Source organism: Sebastes umbrosus, chromosome 6 (assembly GCF_015220745.1).
Source record: "Sebastes umbrosus isolate fSebUmb1 chromosome 6, fSebUmb1.pri, whole genome shotgun sequence".
NCBI classification, from domain to species: Eukaryota; Metazoa; Chordata; class Actinopteri; order Perciformes; family Sebastidae; genus Sebastes; species Sebastes umbrosus.
In genome coordinates this window covers 8845767-8865059 of record NC_051274.1, presented here as the reverse complement: position 1 = coordinate 8865059, position 19293 = coordinate 8845767, and the positions used below count along the sequence as shown (strand labels likewise).

The following is a 19293-nucleotide window of genomic DNA, read 5'->3' as shown; positions in this document are numbered from 1 at the left end:
TTTTGGAACGGCAACACTCAGGAGAAGAATATTAATGTGCCTTGTTTGATATTGTGCAGCCCTGTCGGCACTGTCCATGTGTTTAAGGAATCCTGTTTATGAGATGGAGGGAGTGAAACGAGAGATAAAAGGTCTCCTCAGAGATAAAACACCTGCAATGAGAGACAGCAGACACTGATGCAGGCTGATGAAAAGGAGGCCATGTATGATGATGTGGAGGAGAGAAAGGAAGAAGAAGAAGTTGAACAAAAGAGTTAAGAGGGATGAGAGAGGCTGGAGGCAGAGGTTTTAGGTACCCAGGGCTGTTGAGCGTAGTACTGGGGCATTTGGCTCTGCTGCATGAGCTGGTCGGATGGAGCTCCTTCCAGCGCCTGAGGGTGGGGGTGGGAGGTGGTTGAGGGGGGGAGGTAGGGGTTGTGTTTGGGGATGGAGAGGGTACAAACAGATAGAAGGGATTGGAGGGGAATAAAACAGTTGTAAGAGTGATTTAGAAAATGTCTGGCGCAACCAGGATCCAATCAAGGAGCTTCTGTAGGGAGAAACAGAGTCAAGGAACTTTGGTCCATGCAGCATCCCTTACGTTTACACTAAACACAAACAGAGCTAAGTGTGTGTTGGTTGCGCTGTTTGTTATCCTAGTATATCCAAGTTGTCCTGCCTTGTCCAGTTGTCCAGACAGGAGTACCAGCACGGGAGTAGAGCAATGTACCACTGTGGACGGGGGGCAGCAGCAAAACAGGTTTTAACCACCTTAAAAAATCTGTTTAAGTGTACGCTATATTTAGAATATCTTCACCGCTTTACCTCGCCCCGAAACCGCCGTTTCCGGCAGAACTGAAGGCGTTGTATCCATCGGTGCTCCAGCTAAAGCAACCAGACTCCATTGAAAAGAACAGTAATTTTACCTCACTGAACATGGGAGTTGCTGGTCTACCGCTGCCTCGATTGGTTAGTTTGTGTTCATTTTAGTGAATCCAAACTAACCAAAATCGCACAATAACACACACGTGTTCTTCTGTGAGGTAAAATTACTGTTTTTTTGGGGTTTTTCCCCAAAGGAGCCTGGTGGCTTTGGCGAGAGCATAGATAACGGCTGCAGTCCCCGTCGGGAAAACTGACTGCACAGCTGTCTCACTGTCAGTTAAGTCTAAATATAGTGTACACTTAAACGGATATTGACTTTTTTAGGTGTCTAAAATACGTCTTCCTGCTGCCCCCGTCCACAGCAGTACATTGGTTTGCTCCCGTGCTGGTACTCCTGACTGCTTCTCCAAACTGCCATTGACTGTAGGTAAATCATCTCAGCTGTTACCGTCGTCTTGAATTATGTAATTACTGTTAAATTAGGTTTAGACAATAATGCTGTGCCTCCATATTTACACATTTATCAAAAGCCTTTTATACAGTAGATCATTCTTTACTCTTACAGACGTTGTCATCTACGGGCATGGAGAGGGATGCCTGTAACAGGCGATTTATCAGAGCGACATCAGTGAGTGAAGGTAGGAAAAGGCTAAATCTCAATTCCTGCAGGTTATCGATGGCGTGCTGCATTCTGGGCCCTGTCCTATTTATTGAAAAAAGATGATGTAATCTTTTCCAAAAAACATATATTTGTATCTAACGGGATATTCTGCTTCAATCCATACTTGTTGGCATTTAGCCTTTCAAAAACTTCCTTTTAACTGCAGTCAAAAAACGGTTTGCTCTCCCGCACACAGAGGACACACCTTCATCAACGGGGCGATCTAGCAGCAATCCATCAACGCCATACATTACATTTATATAACCACAATAACACAAATTCATTTTTTTAGGGCGATGACATCATAAAATATGACATTCAAAGCTTCATTCGAAATCCTCTAAAGAAGCTTTGACATGACGTTTCGGAGCATTGTGTGCTCATCCGACCTACCCGCTATAAAATAAGTTAATTATTCACACCACTCACCGTGACTTGGAAGGGACTGTTGGGGATGTGCTCCCCTCCAAAACGGACGCAGATGACATATTCGCCGGGCTGCGGCGCCGTGTAGAAGATGTCAAACGTGCCGTCCTCGTTTTCAACGACATCCACGTCAAGCTCCGCCCCCTCGGGCGTGCACACGCTGCACGTCACTTTGCCTTTCCCGGCGGCCTTGGCGTCCACAGTGATGACTGTCTGTTCGCCAATCTGGATCGTTGGGCCGACACCAGCGCCTTAAGAATGGAGAGCAAAAGGGTCAGTGGTGAGATGTATAATGTTTTTAATCTTATAGAGATATAAACAGGGACTACAAACACACACACAGACACACACACACACACAACTCACCATTCAGCATGCACATTCCACAGTCATGAGACCAGGATAAAGTTGGACGAGATCTAGTCATGTTATTTCCATCTACTGTATGTAGTTACCAATGACTCGCATGTTATTATCATACAGTTTCCCATTTAGAACTGAAAGCTAGATTAGCCATTCCACCATGCCATCCTACCGACTCGACTGTTAGTCCATTAGTCTGTCCAATAAAACATGAGAGAGGGAAACGTAGGCAAACAGTTATGACAGAGGAAAATGGAAAACGAGATGGGAGGAAGAAAAGGTACGGGAGAGAGAAATATGAAAGAATAAGTAGAAAAGGCAACGGGATATCATGTTGAAAACTAGTGCCACTATCCTCCATGCTGACAGAAAAGAGAAGAGGTAGAGCAGTTCCTCTGCATTACAAAGTCGTTCAGTAGGCTTACCTAAACCGTGACCGCCGATTGAGACTGATAATAGGAACGGTGAGAAGCAGGGGAGCGAGAGAAAACAAAAGTGACAAATAAAAGACAGTCAGGTGGGGGTGTGAGGTGGTGGGAGGCAATAACTGTGCTCCAAACACTTGGATGAAAAACAAACGGTGATGGTGGAGTGTGAAGCAGGGAAGATGTGTGTGTATTGTGTGTGTGTGTTTGAGTGTGTGTGTGTGTGTGTGTGTGTGTGTGTGTGTGTGTGTGTGTACAGCGGGGAGTGTAACTGAGGAGCACAGCGTGAGGAACAACAACATAACAATGCATGAAAACATGAGATATGAGCAGCAGGTACACTGAGAGATGAAATCTTAAATGGCGACACTTTTCACAACTGATTTATCCTCCTTCGCATTCTCACAGTTGTCAGTTTTCTTTTAGTGTTTCAACTCTCATGGCTCACGCTAAAAGTGAAGCTACAGTAGGGTGACCATATTTTCAAAGCCCCCAAACCAGGACCCTTGAGTATCCATGCACGCTGTAGAGAGTTTCCCTCAGAGGAAACTTATTGTTGTCTGGGACTACAGAAATTATTTTTCAACTTTAGTTTTGAACCCGAACAATCTCTATCACATCACGTTGCTCGCCACAGCCTCAGGCCATCATAATTAAAAATGTGGAGCTCAGACGACAGTTTGTCCAGGATAGAGACACCATCCGGGTGAAAGACTGACAGGAACAAACGGTTCTGAGGGAGTTATAAGAGGAGCGAAACGCCTGTTGATGATGTGCAGAAGGAACTGTGTAATTGAGGCTTAACAGTGCGCAACATCACTCTCTACAGAGACTGCAGCGGTGTGCTGTGCTGCCTATCTTTATATACTTATCTCATGCGCACAAATGAATTATTGAGTGGGACAGAACATGATAAACGTCTATGTAATTATGAGAGTGTAAAAATAACAAGTTGTGGTTACAAAATAAGAAACATCTTCGGAGCTGTTGCTTTTCCTGCTGCTGTTCACCACTTTTTTTTTATACAGTAAACAAGGTCCTCTTGCAACAACATTTGGATGTATTTGGACAGAAGACCACAGAGAAAATCTGATCTGCCTCTGAGAAGTCTGGGTGTATTGTATATAGTAACAGTAAAAATCATCAACATGCAGGAGAGAAATACAACGGATTTAAAGTCAGACTACAAAAATCAGACAGTTTCTACATCTCCAAGGTTAAAACAAAATGTATGAGCTCATTTGTCAAACATATGAAAACAAATATATGAGCAGTGGTCTAACCGTCCTGTACACACCTGTGACCGTGCACTTGCTGGCATCTCCAGTGGGCAGGGCCCTGATACGGTAGGGTGAGTATGGGATCTCATCCCCTCCGTACTTAATGAGGATGGTGTATCTGCCGGTCATGTCCGGCACATAGGATACCAGATAGGTCCCGTCATGGTTGTCACGGATATTGGCCTTCTTAGGTTTCCCCTCTGGGTCCTGCAGGGGGGTGAAAGTGACCAAAAGTACAAAAAAAAAACAGTTACCAAAATAATTCATTTTTATTTTCATCATGTGCATCACATGCAAGCACTCACAGTGATCTGCACCGCCAGCAATCCCTCGCCTGCATCTTTGGCATCGATGGTGAACTCGACGGGCAGAGAGGCGGGCACCCCGGTTGTGTTGAGGCCGGGTCCGCTGGCACGCACCTTACTGGCATCGTGGGTGGGGAGCACCTTCACCTTGTAGGGGCTAACAGAGGGAGAGAGGAGAGGCTGCATGAGCACAAACACAAACTAAAAGATACTCCGGTGTTAGAAAACGTTGACTGTATGCGTGTGTTCAAGTGCTTGTGTGTTACCTGCGTGGGATCTCCTCGTCATTATATAATACATTAATGGAATAGGGTCCCTCTCTGGTGGGAACATAGTTGACTGTGTGGGTCTGATCACCGTTATCCACCACTTCCACAGGCTCCACCACACCTAAACACAAACAAGTGATTAAATTCTTACTAAGGATTGCTTTTGTGTGCTACTATCACAAAATACAAGCTTTAGTCGTGATTAGAGATACACAGAAACATTAGAACACTTACCTTTGGGTCCTTGTACACGGACCTGCATTGGAGCGACTCCAGCTTTGGAGGCGTCCACTGTGAATGCCTGAGGAATGTTGGCTCTGACATTGTTACCCAGGCCTGGGCCCTGGCACTTCACCTTGGTGCTGTCCACTGTGTCACTGACTGGCACAGAGAACGGACTACCTGCACAGACAAAACCTCAGAAAAGTTAGTAACTAGAATTACTCCCTCGCGGTTGTACTCCTCCGACAACCAGCCAAGTTGCAGTTTACATCCTTGTCTGTCCAAAATGTCATCACTTCACCATTTTATCTTGTTAGACATCTTTGAGTTATGGCTAAAAATGTGTTTTGTGAGGTCACAGTGACCTTTGACCACCAAATTCTAATCAGTTCATCCTTGAGTCTAAGTCAGGGGTGAGCGACCTTTACTATCAAAAGAGCCATTTTAGGCAAAAAACTAAAGTCTGTCTGGAGCCGCAAAACATTTGAGCATTGAGATGAAGGTAACAGCTTATAGTCTAAGTATACAGTATATACTGTAAGTCTAATGCAGTGAGGGCCAAAGTGCAAATGTACTACGTAATATTAAGGCCACATTGAGGGAAAAAAAATCTGAGATTTCCAGAATAAAGTCATAACTTTACGAGAAAAAAAGTCGTAACATTACGAGAATAAAGTCATAACTTAACAAGTAAAAAAAGTCGTAATATAATGACAATAAAGTCATAACTTTACGAGTTCCCGAGAACGGTACGGACGGATGGACAACCCCGACAGTCCTCTGTCTCACAGTTCCACCTACAGTAGCAGCACCAACAACATCATCCCTCTTTCTCTTCGCCATGTTTACAGTAGAAGAGCGCTCTGTGCTCCTATTGGTCAATGTCACGGAACTTGTCATAGAATTTGTCATACTAGATGAGAGGAGGCAAAACATTCTGACACGCTCGTCTTACCACGAGGCGTCCCAGATTGTTGTCGTCCACTATGACACCCTACACAGGAACTCCCATTTTCGTTCTCGATGTCTTACGTCTTTCGGGTCGGGCCGTTATCGAGCTGATATCACGTATTCTGAACCCGGCATTAGAGACCCTCTAACAGAAGTGTATTCACAGTATTCCTGTCCCCTCAGGAAAAGGAACCAATCCTTTCATTTGGATGCTAAACCAACTCACTCATATTTAGTTCTTCCAGCTGGAACAGTTCCATACCTTTGATGGGCTGTCCTCCATAGGTGACGTTGAGGTTGTATGTGCCGGCCTCGTATGGGATGTACTCCACACTGCAGCTGCCATCCTTGTTATCAGTGCAGGACATTTTGGCCTCTGATGGACCCTCCATTGCCAGACCAAGACCACCAGTACCTGCTCCTCTGCAGAGGGAAGACGATGGACATTAAAGCTACAAGCAGGAAGCACGTCAGTGACATTTGCGTTTTCCACATTGAACTTTTCCAAGTGATTGTTTCCTCTCACTCACCGGGTTTCCACGGTGAACTTGTTGGGCTTGTTGGTGATGCCACCTTTCAGGCCAGGACCGTGCACGCGAACACGAGCGGGATCACAGCCTTCAGTGACGGCAACACGGAATGGACTCTTAGGGACCGGAGAGCCGTCGTAGCAGACCTCCACATTATGTGGGCCTGAGGCAAACACACAAGGTCAGTATCGGAGAATCCAATAATAAGAAACCTACAAATTCTGCACACATTGGTCTGCTTGAACTCACCCTCCTCATAGGGAGTGTACTCTACGTTGTAGGTTCCATCACCGCGGTCGGCGATCAGGGCGTCAGTACGGCTGCCAGACGGGTTGCTGATGAGGGTTTTGATGTGGTCACCTCCGGTCTGTGTGAGAGCACGAGCATCCACGGTGAAGTCTGTGGTCGCCTCGCGGAAAACACCTAAAAACACGGCACGGTTACAAGGTTACAATTAGGGATGCGTCAATCTTAACTGCAAACAATTTCAATATTAGAAAGCATTATCTTTGTCTCAGAACATTAAACAATAACTACATAATATACAGCGACCAAAACAGAAGATAACAAATGTGTGAACATAAAACCACATAGAGTATTTCGATCCTCTGCAGAAGGTAATCGTACCTTTGCCCTCCACTCCTGGTCCGAACACACGGACTCCGCTGGCGTCGACCGCAGGCTCCACGCTGAGCCGAGTGGGGAAGTTGGGCACATCCTGGCCACCGTAGCGGATGGTGAGCGTGTACGAGCCAGGGTACAGAGGGATGTAAGTGATGGTGTAGGTCCCGTCTCCGTTGTCCTGGATGTGAACCTCAGCCTCGGTGCCACTGTCCGAGATGATCTCAATGGTCAGCTCGGCCGGGCCGGCGTTGGTACAGTCCACGATGAACTCCCCCTTCTCACCGACCTTGGCACGCTCCAAGCCTGGGCCAGAGCAGCGTACCTGACAGAGATACATGATTAATGACTACAAGTGCTTTACGCATTATTCATATCTTATTCTATTGATGTGCAGCACTACTGTCCGTCAGTAACTGTGGCTAACCTTGGAAGGATCTGAGACAGGGTAAGCTGTGGGTTTGAAGGGTGATCCAGGGATCGGCATTCCATCATAGGTCAGCTCAACCTGGTACGGCCCCGCCTCGCGGGGGATGAACTTCACCTGACTGGTCTCTGGACTCAGCCCCGGCTCAACCTGGAGCAACAAATAAGAACAAGATTTTACTAATTATATAACCACATATTACCAGCATCATATGTTAGAGATGCTGCTCAAAATGTAAGACATTTATAACTTAAATACATTATTACAAAAAATATATATATGAGGCAATTCTGAGAGGACCACATATGGTTTTCAATATTAAGCTTCTAAAAAATTTTTTTTTGTTTTTTAAAGAAAATAAATGCAAATCATATGCCACACCTTGCTGGCCACTGGCTTTCCTGATGGTGCGGTCACCTTGGCGGCGACCTTCCCCTGACCACCGGCACCCTTTGACTTGACTGTCGCTTCCTGGTCTTTGCCTACAGTCATCTCTACAATGACACACAGAGCAAAGACATCACTGTTAACAGACTGACACCCTGAGCTGGTTGGAAAAAGACTAATCCAGATATTCCATATGTTTTTTTTTAATATGGGCAACCACGAAAAAGAAAAGTAATTACGAAAATACATGATTAAAATACTAAGGTTTAACAATTAAAAAACAAATAAAAGATATGAGGTACTGGGTCAAACTTTTCACTTAGTGAGTCAACATTCTGAAATATAATGTCATAAATGAAATATCAATAAAATCACGAAGTATAAAGTCAAAATTATGAAATAGTGAGTGAAAAATGTTGACCAAATCATGATACACCATCTCAAAATAATGATCTCATAATTTGGAGTATTACACAATTTTTATCTCAATAGGTTTTAATTTTAACTTACAAACTCATAATTTTGTCTTAATATCTCATAATTATTATCTACCATGCACAACTTTTCTTTCTTTTCCTGGCAGAAATGGACTTTCATGCAAAAAAGAGAAACGCTTTAGGTCAAGAGAAACAGATCATTTTCATACAGAATGAAAAACATGACTGAGCAACAGAAAGGTCATTCAGCTCCGGTTATTGCCGTTAAATATGAGGATGGAACTCAAAAGCAGCAGAGGTACAAGAGCAACGGCAGGAAAGTACGCACTGTCTCCCAGGCCTGTGATGTTGATCTTGCTGAGGTCCAGTGTGGGTGCCACGGCAACATTGAAGGGGCTCTTGGGAATGTGATCTCCACCGTAGGTCACAGCAACTCCCAGTGGACCCTGGGGCAGGAGGGGGGAAGCGGGACATAGATGTGATCTCACACTAACTATTACGTAGGACAGGGCAGACAGAATCATACTGCCTTGACTTATAACAACTTGAAAGAGACTGAAGTGCCTACGTATCAACATGTGCATTTGCGTATGTTTGAGTGCTTCTCCCATCTTACCTGCTGCACAGGTGTGTATTTCACAGTGTGTGTGTTGTCATGGTTGTTGATGATTTCAAAGTCCTTGACGGCCTCTCCTTTGATCGGGGCACTGAAGTTACAGTCCAGGTTTGCCTTTCCTGCTGCTTTAGTGTTCACAGTGAAATGAGTGGGTTTGTTTAACTCAACACCTGAAAGAGACAGAGGAGTCATCCCAGTTAGTGAGTCAGGACTAAAATTACATTTCCATTTCTCAAACTCCAGCAGTTTATAAAAGCTTTTACATTTACCAATGCCTGTTAAGAATTCTGGAAAATTCTCTGTCTCACAGGAAAAAATTGTTTAGGCTTGATTGCAATAAACAGAAAATCTAGGTAGTTGGTATGAGCGGTGATCACCAACATAGCTTAACAGAAAAAAAGGTAAGATATTTCAATATGGAGGTAAATAAAAAATGGAAACATTAGTGACGACTAGTTAGTGAATAGGTGATCTCACCACTGCGGCTGAGTCCTGCTCCCTCTGCCTTGACTTTGCTGGCATCATGAGAAGGATCCACTTTGATCCGGATGGGCGTCATTGGAATAGCCTAAGTAACAAACAGAAGCAACACTGTGTTCAAACACACATTTTAACATACAGAATTACACTCGATCCTCGATCCAACACGTGCACATTCTGCTCTCATTCACTAATGAATTCTAACTCACCTGGTCAGCAAATAGGACCATGATGGTGTAGCTGCCTGCTCCGGGAGGAGTGTATTTGACAGTGAATGTGTCGTTGTCGTTCCTAATGATGTCAAAGTCGATGTCGGCCTCTGCGGGTCCCACCACTCCGGGGGCACACTTGATTCCTATACTGATGTCACCTGAGAGCAGGAGATAAAAAAGTTATCATAACGTACTAGTGATTTCAACTGGTGCTCCACAGACATTCAATGCAGCCATCTCGCCGTGCTGATACTCCTCTCTGGGTACAACCCCACTATCAAAAAATCCAAACTGTGTTATTACCAAACAAATCGCCTATTTACACATCCACAGAGCAACAATTACATTCATGTGGAGTCATGTTTCTGTCCACCTGATGAATAAAAGCCCAACATTCACTCTACTTCTTGCTCTGTTTTGTTCCCCACCAAGTCCTAAAGGAAATATCTGGCTCTTTAGCTGCTAAATGCTCCACTTTCTGCACTAGCTAGTTGTTAACTCTATCTATCTGTCATTTGGTGCTGAGCAGGGAGTGTACAGTGGGTTTATCAGAGCTTTTTCTTTTTTTGTTGCTGAAAACAGCTGCCTGGAACAATGACAGCTGAATTTGCGGTCCAGAAAACCGACACAATGGGCTGAAGGACTCTATAATGTTCAGTAAAGCTGAAAAGAGCTGCAGAGTTGAGATAAGGTTATCTGTGGTTTGTATTGTAACTAAGAGTGACCACTTTCACGTTATACACAGTCATTTGATCCATTGTTGATAAATGATTTAAAATGCGAGGGTGCAGGTCGTATCCACGCAGACCCACCGCCGTTCTCTTACTTTGACGTTTCGGCTCGATGCGGTTTGTTTTGGTGACGTCACGTTACTCAGTCTAAAACAATAAAAGCGGTATCTTCCTCCGCATAGACTCAAATGGAGCAAATATATGGATTCTGGCATACATATGTGAATCGATTTTTTTCCCCCACCCCTAGTGATTTATTGTGTGAAAGGATGCAACAGTTTTTTTGTGACTTTACCTTGACCAGCCTCTGCGCAGTCAACAGTGAAGTATGTTGGCTCGAAGGCCTTGAGGCCGGTCTTGGCCACCCCAGGTCCTGACACCTTCACCTTGTTTGGATGACAGCCTGCTCCGATATTCATCTGCGATCAAAAACACAACAGCTTCAGAGACTTTTCTGAGATGAAATCCCTCTCCCTACATGTGTTGTCTGTGTTCTCACCCTGAACGGGCTGTCGGGGATGTTGACTCCTCCCCAAGAGACCATGGCGGTGTGTTTCACGGGTTTACGTGGGGTGTAACTACAGGCGTATGTGCCGTTGCCATTATCCTTGACCTGTACGTCCACAGGAGTTCCTTCACCATCCTGCGTAGAAACCAAAAGAGTTAAATAAGACAAGTGGAATAGATCTATCAAAGGTGTTTGTAACATGAAGACAGAGGTGTTTGAGGGACTGAGACAGGATCAGGTGATCCTACACATGCATGTGCTGAAACACACATAGCCTTACCTGAGCCACAATCTTCAGAGGAGCTTTTCCTCCTTGCTTGGCATCGACTGTGAACTCAGTGGGCTTTCCAACAGCCAAACCACTGCTTTGAAGGCCTGGACCATGCGCCTTAACCTGGAATAAACACATTCATGGAGATTTAGGAATATAGTTCTACATTTGAAGGGTTGGAACAAAAATAATTTCAACATTAAAAAGAAATAACTGATCGGTCGCTCCACTATGCAGCCGCATAACATGGTAGTGTGCGTGTATGGAAGACTAAAGCTGCCATTATAATAGATAAATATATAAATGACTCAATAAATCAACAATAAAAAATCATATATATATATATATATATATACATATATATATATATATATATATATATATACATATATATATATATATATATATATATATATACATATATATATATATATATATATATATACATATATATATATATATATATATATATATATATACATATACATATATATATATATATATATATATATATATATATATATATATATACATATACATATATATATATATATATATATATATATATATATATATATATATATACATATACATATATATATATATATATATATATATATATATACATATACATATACATATATATATATATATATATATATATATATATATATATATACATATACATATATATATATATATATATATATATATATACATATACATATACATATACATATATATATATATATATATATATATATATATATATATATATATATATATATATATATATATATATGCGCATATTTATTTATTTTCCAATTAACCTTCACATTTATTTGATAATTGAGGCTTTTATTTCTACATTTCTTTCTTTATTATTTTATTTATTTATCAACTCATTTATACATTTCTATATTTCTTATTATGGCAGCTTTAGTCCTCCATACACGACGTATCCCCGGGTGTGTATATACTGTACCTTGTCTGGGTAGAAGTCTTTGGCTGGTGGGTTGACAATCTCCGCCATGAACGGAGAGTGTTGGATGTCTTCGTTGTTGCAGAGCACATGCACAGCATACTCCCCAGACTCTGTGGGCCAGTAGCGCACGTCACAGGATCCATCGCCCTTGTCGTCACATTCAATCTTGGCCTGAGATGGACCTTCCACAGAGAAACCTGAACAGGGAAAAACAAACAAACACAGCAAGCTTAGAAGAGCTGTCAAGGTGTGAGGTAAAACTTTGGATACTTTCCTTTTACTATTATCTCTGCTGTCCCTTTAGCTTACTTACCCAGTGTACCGACGTTGTCTCCGACAGCCTCCACCACAAAGTCAGCAGATTTGCCAACGATGCCATTCTCCAGCCCTGGACCCCAAGCCCTCACCTTCTGCGGGCCGGCCTCGGCGCCAATCTTGACCTCAATGGGACTAAAACGGAGCAGAGAGAGCGATCAGTCACAATGGCGGGTCAACGTAGTCCCATTGTACTATTGGTTTCTGTGCGAGTGTGTGTGTACCTGCGGGGGATGTGCTGTCCTCCCCAGGTGATGGTGATGGTATATGTTCCAGGTGTGGTGGGGTAATACTCAAAACCGTACGCACCATCGCCAAGATCTTTCCTTTTACACGGCTCCTCAAGACTCTCTGTGAACACAGTGATGCACGTTAGTATCACTTTTTATAGCATTCTTTCTCTTTAGGAGCCATGGGTTTTACGATCTACTTGCAGCATATCAGTACTCTACTAAAGTGATGTGTTTTCATAGATGGAAGTTGATAAATCAATTTTGCAACAGTAAAAACAAGACTGGTGTTTTCAGTTCAACTCACTGGGCCCCTTGATGGTGACTTTGAGCTCTCCGGTGCCGGCTCCTTTGGTGTAAACCTGAAAGTCGGCAGTCTCCTTCACCCTCAGGCCCTTTGGCTGCAGGCCACGACCCTTAGCTCTGCACAGGCTGGGGTTGCAAGCTGTGGAGAGACGCACAAAAATGAAAGAGTGAGAGAGAGAAACAGACACAGAGACTCTAGCTCTTCTGACTCCAACAGTAAGACTACGTGTGAATTCAGTGATGGGTTTCGGTGGTTGAGAAGACGAAAACAATTTCCAATCCGAATGGTGCATCCATCATGTTCAAGAAGGAGGAAGGGATGCTGGAAAGCTTTCGGTGCTTTCCAATTGTCTTTTGCCACCTTCCTCCTACCCTACACAGCCCTCCTAATCCATCTTTCTTATCACACAGAGTGTATTCATAGACAACAGTAAAGGAAATGAGCCATTATCCTCACACAGGAAGTGGAGTATCCTTCATATCTCCTGATTAAAAGTGCATAAAATATGAGCGGCTGAGTCACAGTTTGATGCTCTGCAGGAAGCAAAGGAAACCCCACAGGAACGGAGGCTACCGAAAGGGGATTAAGATATGTTCCAGGAAGTGGACTACTTGTTGGCACTCTAAGAGGAAGAATACATTTAGATTTCATTATATTAAAACCTATTTTGATGTCAGCAGGTGACTGTGCAGCTCTTGTATAACTGGCAGAGCCACTAGAACAAATGATAATTCACTAAAATTAGAGAAACATCTGTATCCTGTATCCTGATTACCAACATTTAGAACGCATTACCAAATAGAAAGGAGAATTGTTTATGAGCTGGCAACCCAAAATGTGTTCTTATTTATGGTCTATGTAAATGATTTATTAACCATTCACTGAGTTATTAGTTACAACTTATAAGGCCTTTATAGAGGGTGCCTAATATAAGCCTATGTCTTAATTCTGTGCTTAATTTTAAACAATGCTGGTCAATTGTGTCATTGTGTGAACATAACACCACTAGTCTGGCTTTTATGTAGTGTTTTATAATTTTATGGTTTTACTGTATATACTTATTTAATTTATCATCATCATTATAATGTTTATTTTACTCTATTTTGTTCAATCAACATTTGATTGCTGATCATTATTATCTCTTTTATTCTATTTATATTTCATTATGTTAATACAATCTGCCTATTTTGTGTAGTTTCATCATTTTTATCTATTTATTTTTATTGTTATTTTTATTTCCTTGTATTTTATTTATCTTTTATAATTTTACATACCCATCTTTTATAGCGTTCTTATTCAATGAACTTTTATATTGGTTGTTTCGGTGTGCATTATAGTCTCTAAATCCATTTTTAACATTCTACATTTTGTCAATCGTCTGTACAGCACTTTGAATTGCATTTGACTTGTTTGAACGGTGCTCTATAAATAAAGATTGATTGATTGATAGTGAGCTGGAAGAAATGAGGCATTCGTTTGCTGCAGCTTCATGGTGGGATTCTTCCATCAAAAGAGAGCATGTTTGTGGATTTCTCAGCCGGTATTTCGTCATGGATATAAGTTATAATAGCTTTAGAGGCAGATGACACTGACACACATCACACATAAAAGCAGGCAAATATCCACACGGACACACGGCTTCACGCACTCATGCATGCAATCGCACACGCAAACACACACAGTGGGTACCCAAGAGAGATCCCAGGAAACAGGAAATGACAGCAGAAGGAAGAGGCCGCTCCAGAGAGAGGACAGATACCACCAGGCCTCTATCGAGGAGAAGAAAGGGAAGAGAGGACGCGACATCCAGTAGAGTGGCAGGAAAAGACAAGAAAGCATTAGACACAACTGAAGAAAAAAACAGTTTACAGTACAGAGGTTTACATCAGAGGCTGAGATCTGTGACTTCCATTAATGTAATGTGGTGATTTACAGGGAAAAACATCTTAACATTAAAGCACACAATGTCTCGCTAACATCATGTGCAGAATTACTTCTAGACAAGGTTTCACAGTGATACTGCAATAGAACCATAGCAAAACTCGTACCCTCTCCCACGACGACCGTGAAGGGGCTCTTGCTGATCTGACCACCAGCGAAGGTGACGTAGATGGTGTGCTGGCCCTCCGCGATGGGTTTGTAGGTGCAGCGGTAGCTACTGTTGCCCTTGTCCTCTATGGTGCAGACCACCGTGCTCTTCTTGCCGGCCGGGTCGATGATCATCACCTCGACCTCGCCAACACCAGCACCTGAGAGAAACAGGAGAGGGAAGAAGGGATACAAGAATAGGAACAAATTAGAGCACACTATAAAACATATGTTTGTGTATCTCACTCACTGACGCAAGTCGCAATGCTTTATCGGAATGCAAAGATTTGATTGGTTGAGTAACGTCACGTGACAAGATTTACAATACATGCAATTGGTCTGTGAGTTTCTTGGGCCACTAAACCAGTGCTGTAAAGGCTAGAATAGCTGCACCGGGTAAAATAGAAACGCTCTGTCAAAATGTAATAATTCTCAGTAATTTATCGGTTATACAGTATGTCCAATATACACTGATCAGCCATAACATTATGACCACTGAAAGGGGAAGTGAATAACATTGATTATCTCGTTACAATGGCACCTGGCAGTGGGTGGGATATATTAGATAGCAAGTGAACTTTGTTTTGGAAACAAAAAAATGGGCCAGCGTAAGGAGGTGACGTCTTTGACAAGGGCCAAATAGTGATGACGAGACGACTGGGTCAGAGCATCTCCGAAACTGCAGCTCTTGTGGGATGTTCCTGGTCTGCAGTGGTCAAGACCTACCAAAAGTGGTCCAAGGAAGGAAAACCGGTGAACCGGCGACAGGGTCAGACCCAAGGCTCATTGATGCACGTGGGGAGCGAAGGCTGGCCCGTGTTCTCCGATCCAATAGAAGAGCTACTGGAGCTCAAATTGCTGAAAAAGTTAATGCTGGTTCCGATAGAAAGGTGTCAGAACACACAGTGCATCGCAGTTTGTTGCGTATGGGGCTGCGTAGCTGCAGACCGGTCAGGGTGCCCGTGCCGACCAGTGGCCACCGCCAAAAGCGCCTACAATGGGCACGTGAGCATCAGAACTAGACCACAGAGCAATGGAAGAAGGTGGCCCGATCTGATGAATCACGTTTTCTTTTTCATCATGTGGATGGCAACGAGTTGGAGGTGTTGGCTTGGCCTCCAAATTCTCCAGATCTCAATTCAATCGAGCATCTGTGGGATGTGCTGGACAAACAAGTCCGATCCATGGAGGCCCCACATCACAACTTACAGGACTTAAAGGATCTGCTACTGACGGCTTGGTGCCAGATACCACAGCAGACCTTCAGAGGTCTAGTGGAGTCCATGCCTCGACGGGTCAGGGCTGTTTTGGCAGCAAAAGGGGGAACCTGCTCAATATTAGGCAGGTGGTCATAATGTTATGGCTGATCGGTGTATATCGGACACCAAACCTGGCTGACATCGTCCATGCTACTACCTGCTGTGTAGACGTCAAAGTAGGTGGCCTTGTTGGCGATGTTTCCCGAGGGCTCGAGTCCCGGTCCCTGGGCCGTGGCCTTGCTGGAGTCTCCCTGAGACTTGCCGATCTCCACCTCGAAGGGGCTCTTAGAGATGTGCTGCCCTGCAAACAGGACAGTCACCTACGAAGCAGAGAGGAGAAAGTGTGGAGAAGACAATCTGAATGTGTGTTTATAAGTGTTGCAACCTTAAGGCCTCAAGTAAAAGTATCTCAACACTGCACTTAGTAAAGTACTTATGTACCTATGTACCACTAACTTCTAGCACCCATGGCCTACACTGTTAACAGTCCACAAGGCCCCTGAAAGAGTCATATGACAGTCATGTAAGATCAATCTTATGCATTAAAAAGAGCTCTTAGCTTACCTTGTGCATGCCTGTGACTTTAGGGATGTAGTAGACAGAGTAGGTGCGGTTCTTATCATTGTTGGCTGTCACTTTACCCTGAAGGAAATTGTTAAAAAACGTTAACAAACAGTATGCCATGATGAACTCACAAGAACCAAACTATAACGGCACATCCGGGCCATTGTAGGTCAAAAAAAAAAATCATTACGAAGCTGCCGAAGCTCTGAATTTCCGAAATTAAAGTCACACATTTACAAGACAAAAACTCAGAAAAGAGTGGGACCACATCGCTTCACTTAAACAGGGTTAGATCAACCTCATCTCACCACAGACGCTGCCGCTTGTCATGGAATATGCTTTCAGGGGATACTGATTCGGATGAGGTGAGAGCTTTTGTGCATCAGGAACTACAACGCAATGGACAGATGGATAAAGAGGATATCACCTCCACACTGTGCGTGCAGCATTCCCTGTTTACCGGCGGCGTCTGTGGTGTGATGAGGTTGATCCAAACATTGACAAAAAAACAAACTTACTTGACTTTAATCTTAGAAATTCTGAAATATTACCCCCCCTCCCCTTCATAACCTACAATGGCCTTAATATGCCTTCATACCAAACACCCCTAAATCACTAGTGTCTCACCTCCTCTCTGTGTCCCGCAGGGTCCTCCACGTAAACCAGCACCTCTCCCATTCCTGCACTGATGGTCTCGACGGTGAACAGAGCCTTCTTCATCACAACGTTACCGACCGGTTCGACACCTTCAGAGAGGACAGTTGGGACAGTATAGTACATTAAGATGTGTGATCCTGGACTGACACAGAAAGGGCTGTAGATACATACTCAATGCATGCTAGCTAACATCTATGTTACATGTAATGCACTATCCAGAACAATCTACAGCAAATGGATGAGATTAAGGGTGCTTTCACATCAGGGACCCAGGCCCGGATCCGAGTACACTTGTCCCCCAAAGTCCAGTTCGTTTGATTAGTGTGAACGCTCAGAACCGTACTCGGGGCACGGTTCGTCGATCCGTGCCCCGAGTCCACTTGAAAAGGTGGTCTGGAGTACGGTTCATGTGGACTCGGGTAAGGTTCACATCAGGTGTGAAAGCCAATCATACCAAAACACGGAAGTGGACCGCTATTTAACGCGAGTAACGTTAGCAGTTTGCAAGTAGTTGTGAAAGGTCAGGCTTTTTTCAACGCCACCGGTCTCCTTCCAAAATCTGTATACACATAAAACTGTTTCATATCTATGTCTGTATCTTCGCGCATCATGCGCCGATCTCATCCTCTGAGCTGCACGGCCGTGGATGATACAGCAGGAAGGCCGACGAGAAGTTCCTTAAAATATAAACAATAGCCGATGGGGTTGAGTGATGTTTGTTATTTTATTTAGCTAATTCAATGGTCCGTCTGCGAAGAACGAGAGACGGCCTTTTTTCACATCAAACTCGGTGAAATCAGAGTTTATTACGACCAAACCAGAGTTGGTGATTGTTGGAAAGACTAACGACGACAGTATTGGCAAGTTTTATTTTGTTTCTGTCCAGTTTGAATGAAGCGTTTTACGACGCTCCGCCACTAGAACAGCTGATCTCAACATAAACAAATACACGTGGATGATGACGCAAGTGTACTCGGGTACGGAACAACTTTACTGATGTGAAAGCTGACCCGAGAGGGGTGGGGGTTAATCGTACTCGGGCACGGTACAGATCAATCTTACCTAATGTGAAAACGCCCTACATTCCTTCCAACTGCCTGAGTCCAACGTCTTGGACTCGCTCTCAGTTTTTGGGTCCATGGCTATAATAAACATGTAAATCCTCCCTGCTCTAAACAGATCCAGCTGCTCAGCTCAATGCAACTGTGTGTGTGTGTGTGTGTGTGTGTGTGTGTGTGTGTACCTGGCCCATAGGCGCGAGCCTTCTTGGGGTTGAGTTTGGGTCGCAGAGGTGCACCAGGCTTCAGTTTAGCCTTGGGGAACTGGGACAGGTAGGTCATGACTGAATGTTCGTCCACATTGGGGTCAACGATCTCTTCAGGGGTGATCACCTAAGAGGACAAGCAGGAAAATGTTTTTTCCTTGTTAGCATATTATTCGCTGATGGAAGATAAGCTGTACAGCCTGGCGCAGTGCTTGATTAGTTGCCATGGAGACTATGTTACCAACAATACTCAACTGAGCAGTGTTGTGATTTAGTGATCAAAACCACATACCAACCTCTTCCTGGGCTCAGAAAGTACCTGAGACAGACTCACACGCTAACCAGTAGGCACACACTCATACAGACAGTTTGCATTGTCTGATTTTACAACCCACAGAGACAGCAGGGGACGGGACAAAGCCAGTTTCTTAGTAGAAACAGAGCCGAAAACGGAAACGGCAGCGACCACAGAGCCGTCTGTCAGCACGCTATGCTGTGCTGGCTGCCAGCACTGTGCCAATCATGCCAACACAACACCAGAGCGACCCAACCCGAGCAGCAGCACAGTAAAAACTACTTTTCATTTTCAATCTCCCTGTTAAATGTGGAACTTTTCATTCTGGACAAACCAAAAAAGG

At 43.7% G+C, this 19293-nt stretch overlaps 1 protein-coding gene across 5 annotated transcripts in view; it reads right to left on the bottom strand.

Moving 5' to 3' along the window:
* flna (filamin A, alpha (actin binding protein 280)) overlaps positions 1–19293 on the bottom strand; it is a 58076-nt gene that overhangs the window by 13255 nt on the left and 25528 nt on the right. For 3 of the 5 annotated variants that reach the window (XM_037773699.1, XM_037773696.1, XM_037773694.1), the window contains 29 exons: positions 18635–18782; positions 17362–17480; positions 16735–16812; positions 16328–16490; positions 14872–15072; positions 12824–12961; positions 12511–12637; positions 12285–12421; positions 11972–12168; positions 10996–11109; positions 10707–10850; positions 10503–10626; positions 9474–9634; positions 9262–9352; positions 8785–8954; positions 8497–8614; positions 7726–7838; positions 7345–7494; positions 6924–7242; positions 6546–6719; positions 6297–6459; positions 6029–6189; positions 4828–4995; positions 4591–4714; positions 4325–4481; positions 4037–4226; positions 2740–2763; positions 1955–2202; positions 297–371 (listed from right to left, as the gene is read on the bottom strand). In XM_037773699.1, coding sequence (XP_037629627.1) covers positions 297–371; positions 1955–2202; positions 2740–2763; positions 4037–4226; positions 4325–4481; positions 4591–4714; positions 4828–4995; positions 6029–6189; positions 6297–6459; positions 6546–6719; positions 6924–7242; positions 7345–7494; positions 7726–7838; positions 8497–8614; positions 8785–8954; positions 9262–9352; positions 9474–9634; positions 10503–10626; positions 10707–10850; positions 10996–11109; positions 11972–12168; positions 12285–12421; positions 12511–12637; positions 12824–12961; positions 14872–15072; positions 16328–16490; positions 16735–16812; positions 17362–17480; positions 18635–18782 — 4296 coding nt within the window. The remainder of the gene's footprint in view (positions 1–296; positions 372–1954; positions 2203–2739; positions 2764–4036; positions 4227–4324; positions 4482–4590; positions 4715–4827; positions 4996–6028; positions 6190–6296; positions 6460–6545; positions 6720–6923; positions 7243–7344; positions 7495–7725; positions 7839–8496; positions 8615–8784; positions 8955–9261; positions 9353–9473; positions 9635–10502; positions 10627–10706; positions 10851–10995; positions 11110–11971; positions 12169–12284; positions 12422–12510; positions 12638–12823; positions 12962–14871; positions 15073–16327; positions 16491–16734; positions 16813–17361; positions 17481–18634; positions 18783–19293) is intronic. The other 2 variants (XM_037773697.1, XM_037773695.1) reach the window with 2 other exon arrangements.